The sequence below is a fragment of the Pseudorasbora parva genome, chromosome 20 (assembly GCF_024679245.1).
Source record: "Pseudorasbora parva isolate DD20220531a chromosome 20, ASM2467924v1, whole genome shotgun sequence".
In the NCBI taxonomy this organism is placed as follows: domain Eukaryota; kingdom Metazoa; phylum Chordata; class Actinopteri; order Cypriniformes; family Gobionidae; genus Pseudorasbora; species Pseudorasbora parva.
The window spans coordinates 33,195,746-33,212,376 of NC_090191.1; the positions used below are offsets into that span (position 1 = coordinate 33,195,746).

The following is a 16,631-nucleotide window of genomic DNA, read 5'->3' on the forward strand; positions in this document are numbered from 1 at the left end:
AACAAACCAGGTTGGTAGGTTTGTTGTGAATGAAGGAATATTTAGCTCATAAGTAACGTTAACTGTTATTTGGGCCAATCTATGGTTTGGACATTTTGTGGTTGACCTTAGTGAGCATGGCCATATAGTTAATATGGTGAAATATAATTAATAAAAAATTGGTTTATGTAATAGGTCATCAGCTATGCTAAGTAGCGGATTCAGCATTAATCACATGAAAAAATAAGTGACAGAACAGCATCCTGTAAGTAAATGAGTGAGGCAACATGTACATTTAAACTTTATTAAACAAGCACAATGTGAGATGATGAGAAACATTATGATGAATTATATTTTAGAAGTTTACAGCAATGGAGAGACACTCATATAGAGAGGAGTAAACAGGGGCTGAGAAGTTGGACGAGACAGATGTCAGTCTGAAAAGAGTAACTGAAAAGCGAGATCACAAACGGCTGTGGTAAAGACAGAAAGAGTACAAGCAAGCAAAGGAGACCAAAAAAACATAGTGCAAGCAAACAGCCCGATGAGAGGCTATGTAGTGTACTGCATGAACAGTCTACAAATGCTTTAAAAGGTTCAATTTTGTTTTCATAAAGAACAGAGTAAAATTGATCCACAATAATTCTTTATATCAAAAATATATCAAGGGTCTATGACTACATGAAATAGAGAAAGCACATACAATATTAAATATGTACATTTTGTATTCATCAAATCCTTATTTACATACAAATTTAGTCCCAAAGAGTCCAAACATGAACGCAACGTTGACAGAACATTGCAGCTGTGCAGATTACAGAGCCACAACGTAATTCCAATGTTGTCAGGATGTTGATGGCCACTTGGGTGAAGTCCCTGTGATAATAGAGAGAATCATGCACTCCCATGAATCGCTCCCGTCAAAGGGATTTTGGTTTCTTCTGAAAAAATAAAAATGTAACAACTCGGAAAAAGGTGCAAAAAAAGAAATCAGGTCTCTGCAAAGTGTGGTGACCGCTGTGTATGGGCCATTTCTAAAAAAAAACACACAAAAACAACACACATAAAGCATAAGATGGTGACAGTAAGAAAAACAGAAGTGCCTGACAAAAAAAGTGTATTTTTTAATATTAGTGACAGACCTGGTGTTTAAGAGCTGCTCTGACGCTGGACTTTTGAGCCTGTGGCAGGACCAGACTCCTCGCTGTGTCGTTTTCCTGATGTCTGAAGGGTGCTGTGCAGCCCTCGTCCTGAGAATGAGAATTAAAGATTATGATGCTAACTGTAACGTCTGTGACATTAGACTGTCCTCTGGTTAAATGTGGAGGTATTTACCTGGCTGTACAGCAGGACCAGGCATCTGCTGTGAGTCTTGCCTGTAGCACATCGTGCTACTACCGTTGCTTGCAAAACCTGCAAGATAAACACTTGTCTTGCATTTGGAAAAATAACAGTGCTGCTAAGATTTAATGACATTGTTTATAATTGCAGACATAGATATTGACATAGTGTTTGTACCTTGCATTGGCATGCTGCTGGTTGTTTGCTGGTCTCCTTGTGAGTAAAGCATCCTACCGTGCCATTCACCTTGAGAGGTCGGCGGCATCTGATAGCCTGATATTAATAAAAAAAAAATCAGATGTGGCTTTTATACATCTCTTCTCTTACTGGTGTGAGGGGTGGGACAAACTGCCACTCCGTACAATCAATTACTGGCCAAATTCAAGTTCTACCCTTTCATGTTTGAGAAGCCGCTTCACTCGGATATGCGTCACAATAGAAAAAAAAAAGACTATCGCAAGTTCCGTTTCTTGCCGACTTTAAGTCATGATTTAAGTTTTATTTAAGATGTGTATATTATGGGCATAGCTTGCATACAAAATATAGTGTCTGACCTGAAGGTGCAGTGATTTCCTTGGTCAGATCTCCTGTTTGGAATCCCATTAAGCTTGTGGAATTCTCACCATTTCCATTAGCGTTGGACGGCACTGTGGCCAGCAGTCCTGTAGGAGAACGAGGCATCAGTCAGAGACAAAAATGTACTAGTTTCAGATTCTCAGCGATTTGTCTGCTACTTTAAGGCATTAAATCACATTCAGTTTACAAATAATTTCAATAATGAATAACCTAAATCTGCCCTCAATATCCAGAAGCTTATGAGTTCATTAAACACATTTACATCATGTTTTTGTAGGTGAAAGTATTTAGAAGTTACACCAATAAATGTTGCAGGAAACTATAGGACAATATGGCGAGAGTGAAGTATGGGTTAGTGTGGCATTTTCATTTCCCTTAGTTTCTGTCTTACCCAGGCCATGGTAGCAGGACAGTTGCTGGTAGATCTGTTTCATACGCTCTATGTTGAGGCGGCTTGCCTCTGCGTGATGCACCATTGGTTTGGGGTAATGTACACCAATTATACATTTGGCTGCTTTCTGGACGCTTTCAGGAGCATTCCAGGGGTCGTAGATATACTTGGCTGGGAAACCCCTCAACACTGGCAAATATCGCCTTCAAGAGAAAAGGGGAGTACATTATATACATATATATATATATAATGTAATCTATTACATTATAACATTACAATTTCTGGCTATTATCTGTGACCAGGACAGAAAGTCTTTGTGGTATATTGCGAGCTATGGTATCCAGGAAAATATCGGCATACCACCACGTAGGACGAATGACAGGAGTAACCGTTGACACATGAGGAAGCTGTCTGAAAGGGATGTCTAGGTACTAACCCAGATTGTATCCCCAAAATATAAAACTACAGCTACCCATCTTATTGCAGAATTAAATGCGCACTTGTATCTCCTGTTTCCACCAAAACTGTTCGTTGTGAGCTCCACAATAGTCAATATTAATGGTCAGGCTGCCACAGCCAAACCTTTGGTCACTTTTCATTGGTGCCAACAGAGTAAATCTTGGGCTGTGGACAATGTGAAACGTGTTCTCTGATATGTCCACCTTAACTGTCTTTCTCGTACCCGTGGGAGTTAAAATGTGGAGAAGCCCCAAAGAGGCTTAACACCCGGACTGTCGTGTGCCCAGAATGAAGTACAGGATGGATCAGTGATGGTATGGGCTGCACTATCATGGCATTCCCTATTGTGTTTGATGGGCATATCACTGTCAAGTAGTACCGAACCATTCTGGAGGACCATGTTCACCTAATAGTTAAAACATTATATCCTGAAGGGGGTGCTGTGTATCCACAGCAAGACAAGAATCAGAATCGTGACAGAATCATTTGATGAACATCTCCCATGGCCTGCACATTCACCTAATCTAAATATTTTTGAGCCACTTTAGGGTATTTCTGTGGAACAAGTCAGAAAACGTTTTCCTCAACCATGCGACCTAGTGACCTGGACACTGTTCCAGAAGAGGAATGGCTCAAAACCCCTCTGTACACTGTGAAGGACTTGTAGCTGTCATTTCCAATACTAATTTATGCTGCACTGGCTGCAAAAGGAGGCCCTACAACATACTAATAAATTATTGTAGTCTAAAACCAGGTTTCATGTCTCTACAGGTTCAATTAAGCCATCAAATTATGTGGATAATTTAACATAAATTTAACATATTTTAAATTACAGGATAGAATAAAGCACGACACTTTAAGATATTTATCTGACAAAACTATTTAAAAAAAACAACAACAACCTAGTCACTGGTTTTATTTAACATTGAAAAGCAAAGAAAAGCAAAAAGCTCACAAGAAAAAAGATAATGCTTCACAAATAATAATTTACTCCAAGCGAAACTAAGCAATATGTTTACAAAATCAAACCAAATTTGGAATAATTGAATAAAGGGTTTAGATGTCAATTTTCCTAGACTGGACATGTAAAATTTTAATCAATGTTTTGAGGCTGAAAATTAAATATATTTTTTGCAGAGCCTAGATCATTTTTTAAATGTATTATTATTCTTTGTTCTAACTCACCGTATGTAGTCTCCGTTGGGGTCGGTGCGCCTGCCAAAGCTCACGGGACAGTAGCAGTGGAAAAACTGCTGGAAGAAGGAGCTGCAGGACAGCCACATCCAGCTCCCTGCGTTCACACTCCAGTCTGCATCCAGCAGCAGCTCCTCAAAGACCTGCGAATACAGATGCATGTGAGTGCTGCAACCGAACCTCTGTTTAATTAGTAAAGTACCTAAAATAATCACAATAATAAGCAATTCATACTTTCATGCCCTCCTCCCAGCTGATCCACAGGTCTCCACGGGTGAGGAAACAGGCTACAGCGTGTCGGGCCAGATGGTGGATCCAGCCCTCTTGCCTCAGCTGGGTCATGATGGCATCAATCCAGGGGAAACCTGTCCTGCCTTCAGCCCACTTGGCCAAAGCCTCTGGGTTTTTGTCCCACGGGATCTGCACACAAATGGGGTTGCCTTCCATCTTGTCGAAGCGTGGGTTGTTGGTGGCGGCTGTGTAAAAGAATTCACGCCACAGTAATTGTCCATAAAGGGACAGAGGAGGTGAGCTGTTCTTTTTGACCTGTAGGGGAAAAAAATTAATTAACAAAAGTGATCATTGAGCTAGCACTCAACATGTTCCCTGAGTAGTTTTAACATTAGGAACATAATTTGAAGTAAATAAGAGACATATAATGGCTTGCTGACCTTTCTGTAGAGGTCTGTGAGTTTGAAGTAGAAGAGTCGACAGGAGAGGCAGCCGAATCTTAAATATGGACTTAAGCCAGTGGGACTGGCCAACAGTGAATTGGCATTCATTCTTGGACGCTCAAAGTTGGCCACCCAAGCCTTAAAAAAAAAAAGGTATTTGCTATTTAGATGCCAATATTATTAATCCTATAGTTGTGAATGTGTGATTATGGAGTGTCTCTGACCTTTCTCTCCAGGTGCCTCTCTAGACGAGTGAGGGCCTCTGTTTCTCCTCCAGGCCACACAGCTGAGGACAGGCCCTCTGTGTCAAAGCCTGTTTCAGGAAAAGCATCAACAATTACACTTTTTATATCGAAACCTCTAAACATAAAGACAGTTTGAACTGGTACGACTGATTCCTCGTGCGTTTAAGGATGTATTACATACTTCATGTAGGTGAGTATTTTAGGATGCTTTCACACTTATTGCCTGGACAGGACCCAAGTTCGATTGCTCCTCTCTTCCCCCGCTGGACAGTGTTCATATTAGGCCCTGTCCACACGAACACGGGTATTTTCAAAACCGCAGCTTTTTCTACGGGGTTTGGCTGTTCGTCCACACGCAAACGCTGTATCCGGTTACTAAAACCGGACTTTTCTGAAAACTCCGGCCAGGGTGAAGATTTTTAGAAACTCCGGTTACAGCGTTGTTGTGTAGATGGTGAAACCGGAGATTTCGTTTTTTTAAATTGAAGTGCGCGCCGTTCTCTCCTTTGTTTGACGTCAGATTTTCCACATCTCCTTTTGATTTACGTGAGTCGAGTCTATGCGGTGGACTCCACTAACAGCGCTTATCACATGTATATCCTACAGATACATGTTCAGTTATTTCACTGTATTGAACAAAGGCGCCAGAATGCAATTAATACAAAATAGTAAAGCAAGTGTGTGAAGCTACAGTCAACTTCGGCCCTGCACCTGTGTATACAGTTACCTGTCACTGAGTCCAAAGTAAAGGAACTTGTAGAAGGGTTTCACTTGAGCCCATGGCATCCCTCAGTCAGTGCAATGTGCATCGGTGCAGTGAATGGGACCCATGTGGAAATCAGGCAGCCAATCATAGCGTAGTTTTGCGTTCTCATGTGGACAGATTTTTTTTAAAAACCGTGCTTGGGTGGACGCGATTGTTTTTTAAAACGGAGGAGGAAAAACTCCGGTAATAAAAATACCCGTGTACGTGTGGACTAGGCCTTATATTATTTGGGTCCATGCTGGGGTGCGTTTGTGTCATCAAAGCAGTAGCTGTTTACCCACTTGCTTGGTAACCACAGCGAGCAAGAGTGTGGCAAAATGCATAGCGTTGCTCACCTCACATTTATATTTTTGTTTTTGAACTGTTGGTTTTGTGACCAAAGCTTCAGAACGTAATGGCACTTGCGTCTATCTGCCACGAATGTACTGCAAATTACCTAATAAATGCTGAAGCCGAGCAGAAATTAGATCTACAGCTTACTGCTTGCAGTGCATTAGTCACACTCACCAGGAAAATGAGTGAAACACTCACAAACACACATTTTTATGAAATCATACGTCAAAATCATACACTCACTTCCACGATTTAGTATTATTGCGTTCACATCAGTAGCGAACCTTTTTAAGCGGACTCGGGTACTGTGTACAAAAGAGCTTGTGTGAAAGCATCCTTAGTATGCTACACATTTTAGTTTGAAGATATTTGATTTGTTTTGAGAGACAACTGACCAAGCTCTTCCAAAGAAGGAACCCCAAACTTCTCATCGTGGTCATCAGAGACAGGAGTGGTGCATGACCCCATGACTTCTGCTGTGATTGTTTCTGCCGGGATCTCCACTGCCTCCATTCTGCTGATGAGAGTCTGGAATCGCTTGTATGTGAGCGGAGACTGGCCTCCATTCAGCTCAATGATCCTGAGAGACAACAATCCACAATCCACCAGTGAGTAAGAAAAAAAAGTAATTGCAGTTGACTCTTTGCTAAGCCCTTAAATTTGTTACTGGACAATCGTAACTTAACAACTGTTGCCATGCGCCATATCAGACAAGCTTTTGATCTATTCTAATGTCAATCTATGGTAGTTCTGTGTTTGGGTAGTTACAAACATACTTTTTTACAAAATATATATACTGGCTAAATCTTGAGAATATCATTAAGAACACCTACATTTGCTCCAAAGTAAATTAGGGGGCGTTTACATGAAACAGTTTTTAACTGAAAACAGAGTTTTGGATGCCTGAAACTTTTGAAAATGTGTTTCAAGGTGAAAACAATACCATTATCGTCTCCATGTAATCTACAAAAACACAAATTTGTGTTTTTGCACATGTGTATTATTTGTTCAGTCTATAGGTACATTGTGTTTCTTTACAAAGTGACATTGCCAATTGGCCTGGCATGAATATTACAGCCTTTTTAGTCCAGATCCATGTGAATGGGGATCATTTTGACAACATAAAATGTATGCAAAAAAACTAGATTATTTTTACTTTAATTTGCATATTGATTTCAGGAAAGTACTGATTGTCCGAGCAAGCAAAGGGAACTAAGGAGGGTGGAGCTTAGCAAAGGGTCAATTACTACAAACAAATTCATTATGAAGGAAAAGTTGGATGGATTTAGAAGTACGTACTTGTCCAGATCGTAGAGCGTGTGAGAGATGCGAACAATCACCTCCACACCTGCCTCAGTGGCCAACTTCTTGATGGCTGCATCTCGCTCCTTTCCAAATGGCTCTGAGTCATACTCGTAGGACAGACGAGTAATGTTCCACTCCTGGAAACGTTACAATAACATACTATTAGGGGGGCATAAAAGATTCACCCATAGACACAATAGAGATGCAGAGCCAAGTCACAAACTGTATTTTTGAAGATTAGGTGTAAAATTACAAATTTAAAGGGCAAAATATAATTTTTTGGGCCTCAGTCATATTCCATTTAATCCAGAAATGTTTTCCTGGTGCAAGATTTATTACTTTAGAAATCTAATAATTCAGTCAATTGAAATTGCAAACCTTGAACAGCCTGGGGAAGACATCGGTGGGTTGGCCACGGATAACGAAGAGTCGTGAGTTAAGTTTGCGGAGGCTGGCATCCAAGTCTTCCAAACACTGCAGTAAAAACCTGAGCAACAAGAGACAAGACATGTATTTATAGCCACATACTGACAAAAAATATCATGCACATTATACAAAGCTAATATTCACAATAACTACTGCAGTGATATTGTACTGTGCAACAGCATATGCTGAACTGCAAAACACTTCAAAGAGGGCAAGGCATTGAACAAGGATAGGGTAAAAAATAACTATCCACTGACAGAATAATGGCTATAATTATAGATAATTATTTGCTGAAGCTACAGTGCATTGCAAACCTCACCCGTTTTTTTTTTTTTTACCCAACTTTTTAATAATTAACATTAAAATCGAATTCAGTTTTTAGGACTACAGTGTTGCACTATTTAAGATATCTTTCATCTCTCATCCTATCAACAGTGTAGATTAGCTACCTGCTACATTTTTAATATTGCATTTTCAAACTGCACCAAAGATTTATACATTGGCTCATTATAAAGAACCATGCCATGTGAGCAATTTGATCTTTAATTGTACAGAATTTTTTTTGGCCTAGTGCTGTGAAAAGTGGAACAGGAAACCCAGTAGATCTTTTAAAATGGGAAGCAGCAGCAATCTAAAGTGCACTTGGCCATAACACAGTGTTTTGTTGACCCAGAAACCCAGTTCCTATTGTCTGCAGGATCTCACATAACCTTAAATGCTGAGTAAGAGGAAAAATACAGCCTTCAAAGCTAACCTCTTCTCAACCCCCAGATGACTGTGGTAATCCTGGCCAAACTATACTCAAATCTCAAATTAAATCTCTCTTAAACCATGTGGTTATTATCACACAGTCAGACAAATGAATGTTATGTAATTTGCATTTCAAGGATTCCTGTCTGGGTCTTAATGTTTCCTGGCATGACAGCTTTGTGTTATTTTAGCACTTGTATTTGTATATTCCTAAAGACGGTCTTTAAATCAAAAAATTTTTTTTTTACAAAACGGTCTTTTTTTTGGAAAAAGTTTTGGTATCTTTCGCAAGTAATGATAGTGTGCAGGATTTCCTTTAGGTTTTGAGATTTTATAATTTTTTAGTACAAATCCATTGTGATTCTTAAAGCTACACTGTGTAACTTTTTTAAGTTTATTCTTAGCTAAGAACACTTAGTTCTTTCAAAAATATATGTGCTCATTAATGTATATTTACTTCTTTCAAGTAATAAATTATTCTGGTAAGTTTATAATAAATATGCCATTGAAAATACATACGGGTGAGGGGTTTGAATGCTGGTCGCCATGTTGCCCCTCCATCTTGAAAGTACATTAGCCAAAGAGGGACATACCCATAAATTCAAGCTTCGCCTTTCGCGTTTTAACACTCGATGACACCGTGTCGAATGTGAAGAGGGGGATTGCCATGTTAATCTTGGACTAAATCGGCCACCGTAGGAGTTAAAACGAAATCAAAATTGAGAGGAATAGAAACTAATATTCACTGGATGGTCATATACCTTTTCACTGCTAGATGAGGGAAAATATCACACAGTGTAGCTTGTATATGATGGTGATGTTTTTGCCAGGACTATAAACTAACCAAAAGATGCTAAAGAAGTGGCCTGGTGCTCTACAGAGTGATCAATCAAGCATTTCTTTAGTGTCACATGGATTACAGTCTGATTGAGGATGATCTTCTAAAGAACTTTAAAAAAAGCAAGAATTTTTATAATATAGTAGGACCTGAGCCATGTTGACTTGGGACAGTAAACAACCACCTAGCAAAGCAACGAACAACAAACACATAAAACCACCCTGGCAATGCCCTAAAATGGGTAAGCAGCATCATTGATATTTATGAAAAGTTTTGTTATATCCTTGCAGCAATCATGACTTTCAAACATTAATTAATTAATTAAAATTTGGTCACATTTTAGTTTAGGTTCTAATTCTCACTAATAACTATAAATTACAACTTTTGCCTCAAACTCAATAAACGACTTATTGCTTATTAATAGTTAGTAAGGTAGTTGTTAAATTTAGGTATTGGGTAGGATTAAGGGATGTAGAATATGGTCATGCAGAATAAGGCATTAATATGTGCTTATTAAGTACTAATAAACAGCCAATATCTTAGTAATATGCATGCTAATAAGCAACTATTTAATAGTGAGAATTGGACCCTAAATTATTGTAACCAAAGACTCTAATCTTTTGAACAATAGTGTATGTAAACACAGGACAAATCACCTAAATTATGCAGTTCATGCATAGCAAGATGCAGGGCACAATACAAACATTGATGTATCTGAAAGGCAGCAGCTTGGTCTGCATGGCTCTCTAAAACCTATGCAAACAAGCTCAACTAAGACAGTAGGGACCAAAAGTCTAGAAATAACAGAATCTGCAATGTTTCTTTTTGCGTATTCATTTTGAATGGTTTAAAAATATTTAATCCAGGTTTAAACGCGTAGAGTTGAAAGAGGTGAGGAAATGGATCGCTTGCCATTTCAAGATATTTTATTTAACACAATAAAATAAGGAGCGTAATCCAAAAAAGAATGAATCTAAACAGCAATGCAACAGCTTAAACACATATGGTAAGACCACATCGAACAAGGAACTGAACAAACGGGGCCTACGCTGCCTACTTGTGCTAATGAAATTATCGTAACGATATGAGTGTTCTGGGTAAAAAATTGCACATCTGATGTTGTGCTTACCACTGGGAAGTTCGGCAGTAATTCTAACATTTTGGTTTTACGCTGGCATGATTTGAGGTGTTTTTTTCAAGCAACTCGAAAAAAGCATTTTCGCAAACCTGCGATGGAAATTTTCACATTTACAAGTCACCTGGCCCATGTAAAAGTTGATCATTCTTTACAGATGATGTTGTGTGTTTGCACAGAAAACAGCTGAGTTCTTTATTAAACTCATAAAAGACAATATAATTACAGAAATACTGGATTCTAAACACAGAAATGTGTCTAGATGCACCCTAGCAGCTAATCTAATCTAACCTAGCAAATCTAATCTGCCACGAGTGTCATCTAGCAACTCTCAATACACGTCTGAGCTGTAAAAACCAAACCCTGGTCAGGCCAATCACATTGTGTATAGAGTCGGTGGGTGGGGCTTAACATAATGACGGCAGAGTTGCTCTTGCATGCTACTAGTAAACACAGAAGCTGGTGAACAGTCTTGAATCAGCTTTGACCACGACTCTGGAAGACTTTGAGTTAGCTTTTCTCTGAGAAAAAAACAAAGAACGGCACTGAAGTCATTCTTAAGAAAGGAAGATGTGTTCTGAGTTTTGCCGACCAGATATGGCGAAAGTTTATTCTATCAACTAGCTCTGCTTCCCGTTGCTCTGGTTAGTTGTAGCTCTATCCTATCGCGTGCAGAGGGAATTTGAAAGACAACCGTTTATCCCGCCTCTTGGATTGAGATTGTCTATGGTGAGTTTCCAGACCAAACATCTTGATGTGGGTCTGGCTTGTCAGGCTACAGAAATGCCACATTATCATGAAGACCTTGAAGCAGATATGAGGGAAAAACACACTCACACACCTCATATGCTCAAGTGTAAGGGGCTTTCCTTGAAATTAATGTATGCATATCACACATGTATCATTCCATTAAAAAGAATGGCCAGTGCGGTGGATGGTATATACATAAATGTTATGTATGAAAAGTTTTGTTTTGCCCAAATCTGTAATGGAAATGCGGCTATTGACTCGCTGCTCTATGATCTGAATCAAAGACAGGTGTCTCCTCGTCATCTGATCCAATTCAGTGACACACAAACAGAACCCAGCTCAGAGAACACCGCGGTATCATGTTATATGACTAGCGGCAGCATTGTTGTAATGATTGCAGAGATAATATAGTGCAACAAGTTCAAATGTGAAATTGAAGTACATCAAATTTGTGGTATGTCAGCAGTCAGTTCTACTATATATATATATATATATATATATATATATATATATGGTGTAACGGTTCCCAAAACTGACGGTTCGTTACGTACCTCAGTTCCCTTTCGAGAGAATTCCTCGTATGCGTTAGCATATGTAGGGAGTACTCCATGTTTCCCCCTACGTATGCTAATGCAATACTTGACCCTTCTCTCAGTGAACCGAGGTTATGTTAATAACCGAGTCGTTTTGAAGTCACAGTTCGGGGTTTGGTACAGCAGTTTTACAAAATTGCTTTTTATTTATTTTTATTCAACAGTGGTTTATGGAAAAATGTGTCTGTCCTTAAATGAAATCAATTATAACTAATGGTTTCTTAAAGATAATGCTGTAAACTATATAGGGAGCCCTTATTACACATTATAATATTAAAGGTTAACAACAGAGCCCAAATTATTAGCCTAAATTCTGTTGCTTTTTTATTTAGATATAATAATCAACACTCATAAGCTAGCTAATAAGGCAGTTTTTGCATTAACTTCTAACTTAATTCTAATTACACATTTTTCCCTCCAATTCGTTATCACAGTGGCTGTCATTTTCATGACAGATTTATTTTTAACATACATTAAATAAACAAGACATCACTAACAGGTTAAGTAGAATATAATGAATATATAGGCTCTAATATAGTGCATAGCCTACATTTAGCGAAAGAGTTCATCTCTCTAGTGAATTAACAGCTGTGGACACTGGATGACTTCTGAGGTCAATGTGATGCTGTGGCATTGTTTACAAGCTGTTTTATTGTGTTTCTATGGTTGAAACACAGAAAGAGTGATTACACAACATATATGATGCATTTTAGTAAGGGTTTAACTTGTAATATATCCTCAACATACCTTCAGAGACACTGATTCATGTTTATTCTTTAGGAAGAGATGATTGCGTTTCACTCGCGTGCCGCCGCTTGAACAGTGATTAGTCACGTCACATTAAAGAGCGTCAAAACGGCCATTTATCCTTTGAATCTCGTGGTAAACTGGACTGAATACTTGGTATGTCTGTGTGGGAAATCAGATTGAAGAGTGTTCTGCGCTTAAAACAAGCCGACTATTAACTGTTAAAGATTGCATTCGGAACTGTTCGGTACACACGGGACACCGAACTGAAAGCCCTTTACCTAAACGGTTCGGTACGAATACGTTACACCCCTAATTATATATATATATATATATATATATATATATATATATATATATATATATATATATATATATATATATATATATATATATATATATATATATATAATATAAAACAACATCCAAATGTATATTTTCATTTATTATTTTATATTTTGTAAATTAAATTATAATTTTATATCTTGTGAATGTTTGTAAATTTCACCATCTGTCTTCCCCAGTTCATATTAGATGGGTCCTATCAAAGCTAATTTTGATACCATGGTGAATAAAGTAGGTCACCACGGCTGAGCATGTTACTAAGCGTTTTCTATATAACCTATATAACACACTAACCCATTTCTGATCCCAAAACAATGGAGATACAAGATAAAGACGGGAGACACTAAACCCTGTTAACTTATCACAGCAAACAATCAGATCACCTGTGCTGCCCAGCAGTTGCCCTCGCCTCAAGTGTGTGAACACACGTTTATAGAAACTGATAGATATGCACACACCACATGCTATAGTGTTTGGATATCTTGCACATGGTTAAAAAGCATTGTTAAACACAAGTGCAGAAACTCATAATTTACTCATCCTCATTTTTTCCCCCAAACCAATGTCTTTCTAATGTGCATCACATAGGGAGACATTTATAGAATGTCTAAGCTGCTCTTGTCCATACAATCAATGAGTGAATAGTTATATTTCATGACTTAATAGATTTATATGGATAATGTGATGATATTTTTTGTCGTTTTTTGTTGTTGTTGCAGTTTACAGTCCAAGGTTCTCATCCACTTTCATTGTAAGAAAGAGAGCAGCCTGAACATTCTTCAACACTCATTTTTTGTTCGACATGGGAAAGTCAAACCGTTTGGGATGACATGAAGGTGAGTAAATACATAACTTTTGTTTATGGATAAAATATACCTTGACAAGTTTAAGAGGAAAGTACTAAGCAAGCCTGAGTGTGGTTTACTGATGCAAGGGTCTGTATAATTTAATATCGCTTGTAGTTAAAAGATAGTTCACCTAACAATGCAAATTATTACTTATCCTCATGTCGTTTCAAACCCGTAAGACTTTCGTTCATCTTCGGAACACAAATGAAGATCTTTTTGATGAAATCTGAGCCTAAAAGCCAAAGTTTTAATCTGTTTATCATAAAAAGCGATCATGAAATTTGGACTAAACCACTCAGTACACATGGATTCGTTTTACGATCTCTTTATGAACTTTTTGAAGCGTCAAAGTGTTAGTTGCATGTCAACAGAGGGACAGAAAGCTCTCAGATTTCATTATAAAGATCTTCATTTGTGTTCCGAAGATGAAGTAAAGTCTTACAGGTTTGGAATGACATGAGAATGACATCTTGCCCAATGCTTCTCAACATTAGAACTTACTGACACTAGTCTGAAAAAGTTTATGAACATGTTAAAAAATGTTTTGGCTCCTCTTTGAAAACCATAATAGCCTTACATATAAACCTTGACTAGGTTTGAATCAGTTTTTCATAATAGCTAGATAACTGTCATTCAGAAACCAATTCAGGAGTGCCCTGCCATAAGCTGCAAGCTGCTAATTGGACCTTGCTCAACCAGTCTGTAGACTCAATAAGTTACAAAACATACTAGTTTCTCTTTAGTAATTAAGATATATGATTTGTATATATCAGATTTATATCTCTGTTCAAAGGAAAGTCTACAACTCCAATGCTTGTTGTTATTAATATACTTTTAGACTGTTAATATTTTACCCCAATAGTTAAAAATTATAAATATATGCATAAATAATGGCGGTCAATTGCTATTGATGCCACTGTAATAGAATAGAATTGAAATGTAGAACAGAGTAGTAGCTGTAGCTGCAGTCGAAAAGATAGTAGATTAAACAGATTATAATAGAATTAGAAAACAAAATGGAAAAATAAAAGAAACACCCATATTGTGAATGAGAGTACTTCTGGAGTCAAATATACAATCCTCAGGTTCCTTTAGTACATAATTGGGTTACTGAGTAATTAATTAACTATATCGTTTATTGAATTACAAAAAAAGGCTGTATGTATTACGGTAATTGCTTACATTATTTTCCAACATATTTTTCTATGGAATGGAATTCTATGGAATTTTTTTGTGGATGGAATTAATAGAACCGATCAGAACAGAATTAGATTATGCTTATACATAAACGGTCAGAAAAGAGAACAAGTATAGCCTAGTATAATATAATAGGCTACATTTGGAAAAGATGATCAGAATCAAACAATCATAAAAGAATGCAATGGAGTAGCCTAGAACATGATGTTTAGTAACAGGTGGGGTGCGTGTGTGTGCGTCATTCTTGTTAGACACTAACAGTTACTACAAATAAGATATTGTAATGAATTCAAAACACATATATTTTATTATTTGGCATCCTGGTCCATTACCTCCACCTACTGATCCCGACGTTCGATGATCCAGCGAACCATGGGTCAAGGATGTACACACAGCGGACATTGTGCGCTCCCTGGATGGAGTCTCTGAGTGATGGGTTGTCGTGGAGCCGCAAGCCCTTCCTGAACCAGTGGACCGTGTTTACCACCATTACTCCACTTAAGTCCCTTCTACCGCTTTTATTATGCTGGGGAGATGATGGGATACAATCCTCCTTCACGTTGCTCTACTACACTCCAAAGAAGAACCCGATTTCAAATGCGTAAAAATCCGACAAGTGTTCTGATAATGTCACTGTAATTGCGCGTTTAAATTAATCTGGATATATCCGGGGGAAAAAATAATTATCCTTGCTCTAACAAAACACTTTCCATCATTACATATAGTGATTTGGAACACGACCACAGTTGAAGCATTGGGGCACGCGCTGGATAACCGCGCAACAGCCGAATACACGACTGGCTTTAGGACCAGGACGCAAAGCAAAGTACACTTCCCTGTTGTATAACTTGTTTTTTCTGAATTACCCCAAATAATCAGCAATACTGTACATATTTATATCCCGCATGTAGAGCAAGTTCAGCTTTGAGTTCTCTTCAATCTCAGTACGCGTGGTCTTCCAGCTGAAGTAAACGGAGTCCGACGTGCGAGCCCGAATCAGCGCGATTATGTAAAAATTATTACTGGGTCGAGTCCCTCGTAACCGCGTTTCAGGCAACCGTCGCAAAATAAAGAAATGTCCTGCATGAAATGAGACTTCGTATTAGGTATCCTACGTGTCTTGATTGTTTTCCCTCCACGTTACATAAACTTAATATTTTCCCACGGAGAAGGTTCCATACACTTTCGGCCAGTCTCGACTTGGCTCCACCTCGATGATTGCGCACATGAAGCCGCGCGTTCTGTTTTGTCAAGCCCTAGTATGACGTAGCTGGTCCTCGGTCACGTTCCTTCGGTGAGCTCTGGGTGTGATTGACTAAAACGCACTAACCTGTTATTCTTTATAAAATGTCCTTTATTACATAAATGTGAAAGGAGACTACTATTTATCGTCTATGTTAATATTCACTTAAAAGCAATGTCAAAAATGTTGTTGTTCATTAAAAAAACTTAATAAATTCGTATAATTATTACACATCGTGTCTATGCAAACTCTGCTCGGAGTTTGTGTATTTAAACACTGCAAGGCTTCATTTACACATTTCCATCCCATAAAGACAGTTAAGGACTTTACTTAGAATCATTGAAGCTGATTGGCTGGAGCTTCAGTACCCGGATAAGCACATGAGAAGCGACATGATCAAGCTCGTGTCAGGTCAGTGCGCTGTTCATTGCTGAAGCAGGATGGCGCTGTTGAGTCGTGCTGTCAAAAACACTTTTTATTTACATTACTGTCGGCA

At 38.2% G+C, this 16,631-nt stretch overlaps 1 protein-coding gene across 1 annotated transcript; it reads right to left on the reverse strand.

Annotated features, from left to right (window-relative positions):
* Positions 1–269: 269 nt before the first annotated feature.
* Positions 270–16,122, reverse strand: cry1a (cryptochrome circadian regulator 1a). The gene is made up of 14 exons (XM_067427538.1): positions 15,225–16,122; positions 7,642–7,750; positions 7,258–7,400; positions 6,354–6,538; positions 4,839–4,927; positions 4,612–4,752; positions 4,175–4,486; positions 3,932–4,083; positions 2,288–2,490; positions 1,875–1,982; positions 1,498–1,593; positions 1,315–1,392; positions 1,122–1,229; positions 270–1,013 (listed from the first exon to the last, which is right to left on the reverse strand). The coding sequence occupies exons 1-13, from the start codon at positions 15,380–15,382 to the stop codon at positions 1,129–1,131; spliced, it is 1,875 nt and encodes a 624-aa protein (XP_067283639.1). The 5' UTR covers positions 15,383–16,122; the 3' UTR covers positions 270–1,013; positions 1,122–1,128.
* Between the last annotated feature and the right edge of the window lie 509 nt (positions 16,123–16,631).

Bases quoted from the DNA above. Each gene is read 5' to 3' on its own strand.
- cry1a (XM_067427538.1), bottom strand. From the start codon at position 15,382: ATGGTGGTAAACACGGTCCACTGGTTCAGGAAGGGCTTGCGGCTCCAC. The intron at 2,491-3,931 runs GTGAGTTAGAAC...TTTCTCTTGAAG, and splicing joins CCCAACGGAGACTACATACG to GCGATATTTGCCAGTGTTGA. The intron at 1,393-1,497 runs GTACAAACACTA...TTTATCTTGCAG, and splicing joins CAGCAGCATGCCAATGCAAG to GTTTTGCAAGCAACGGTAGT.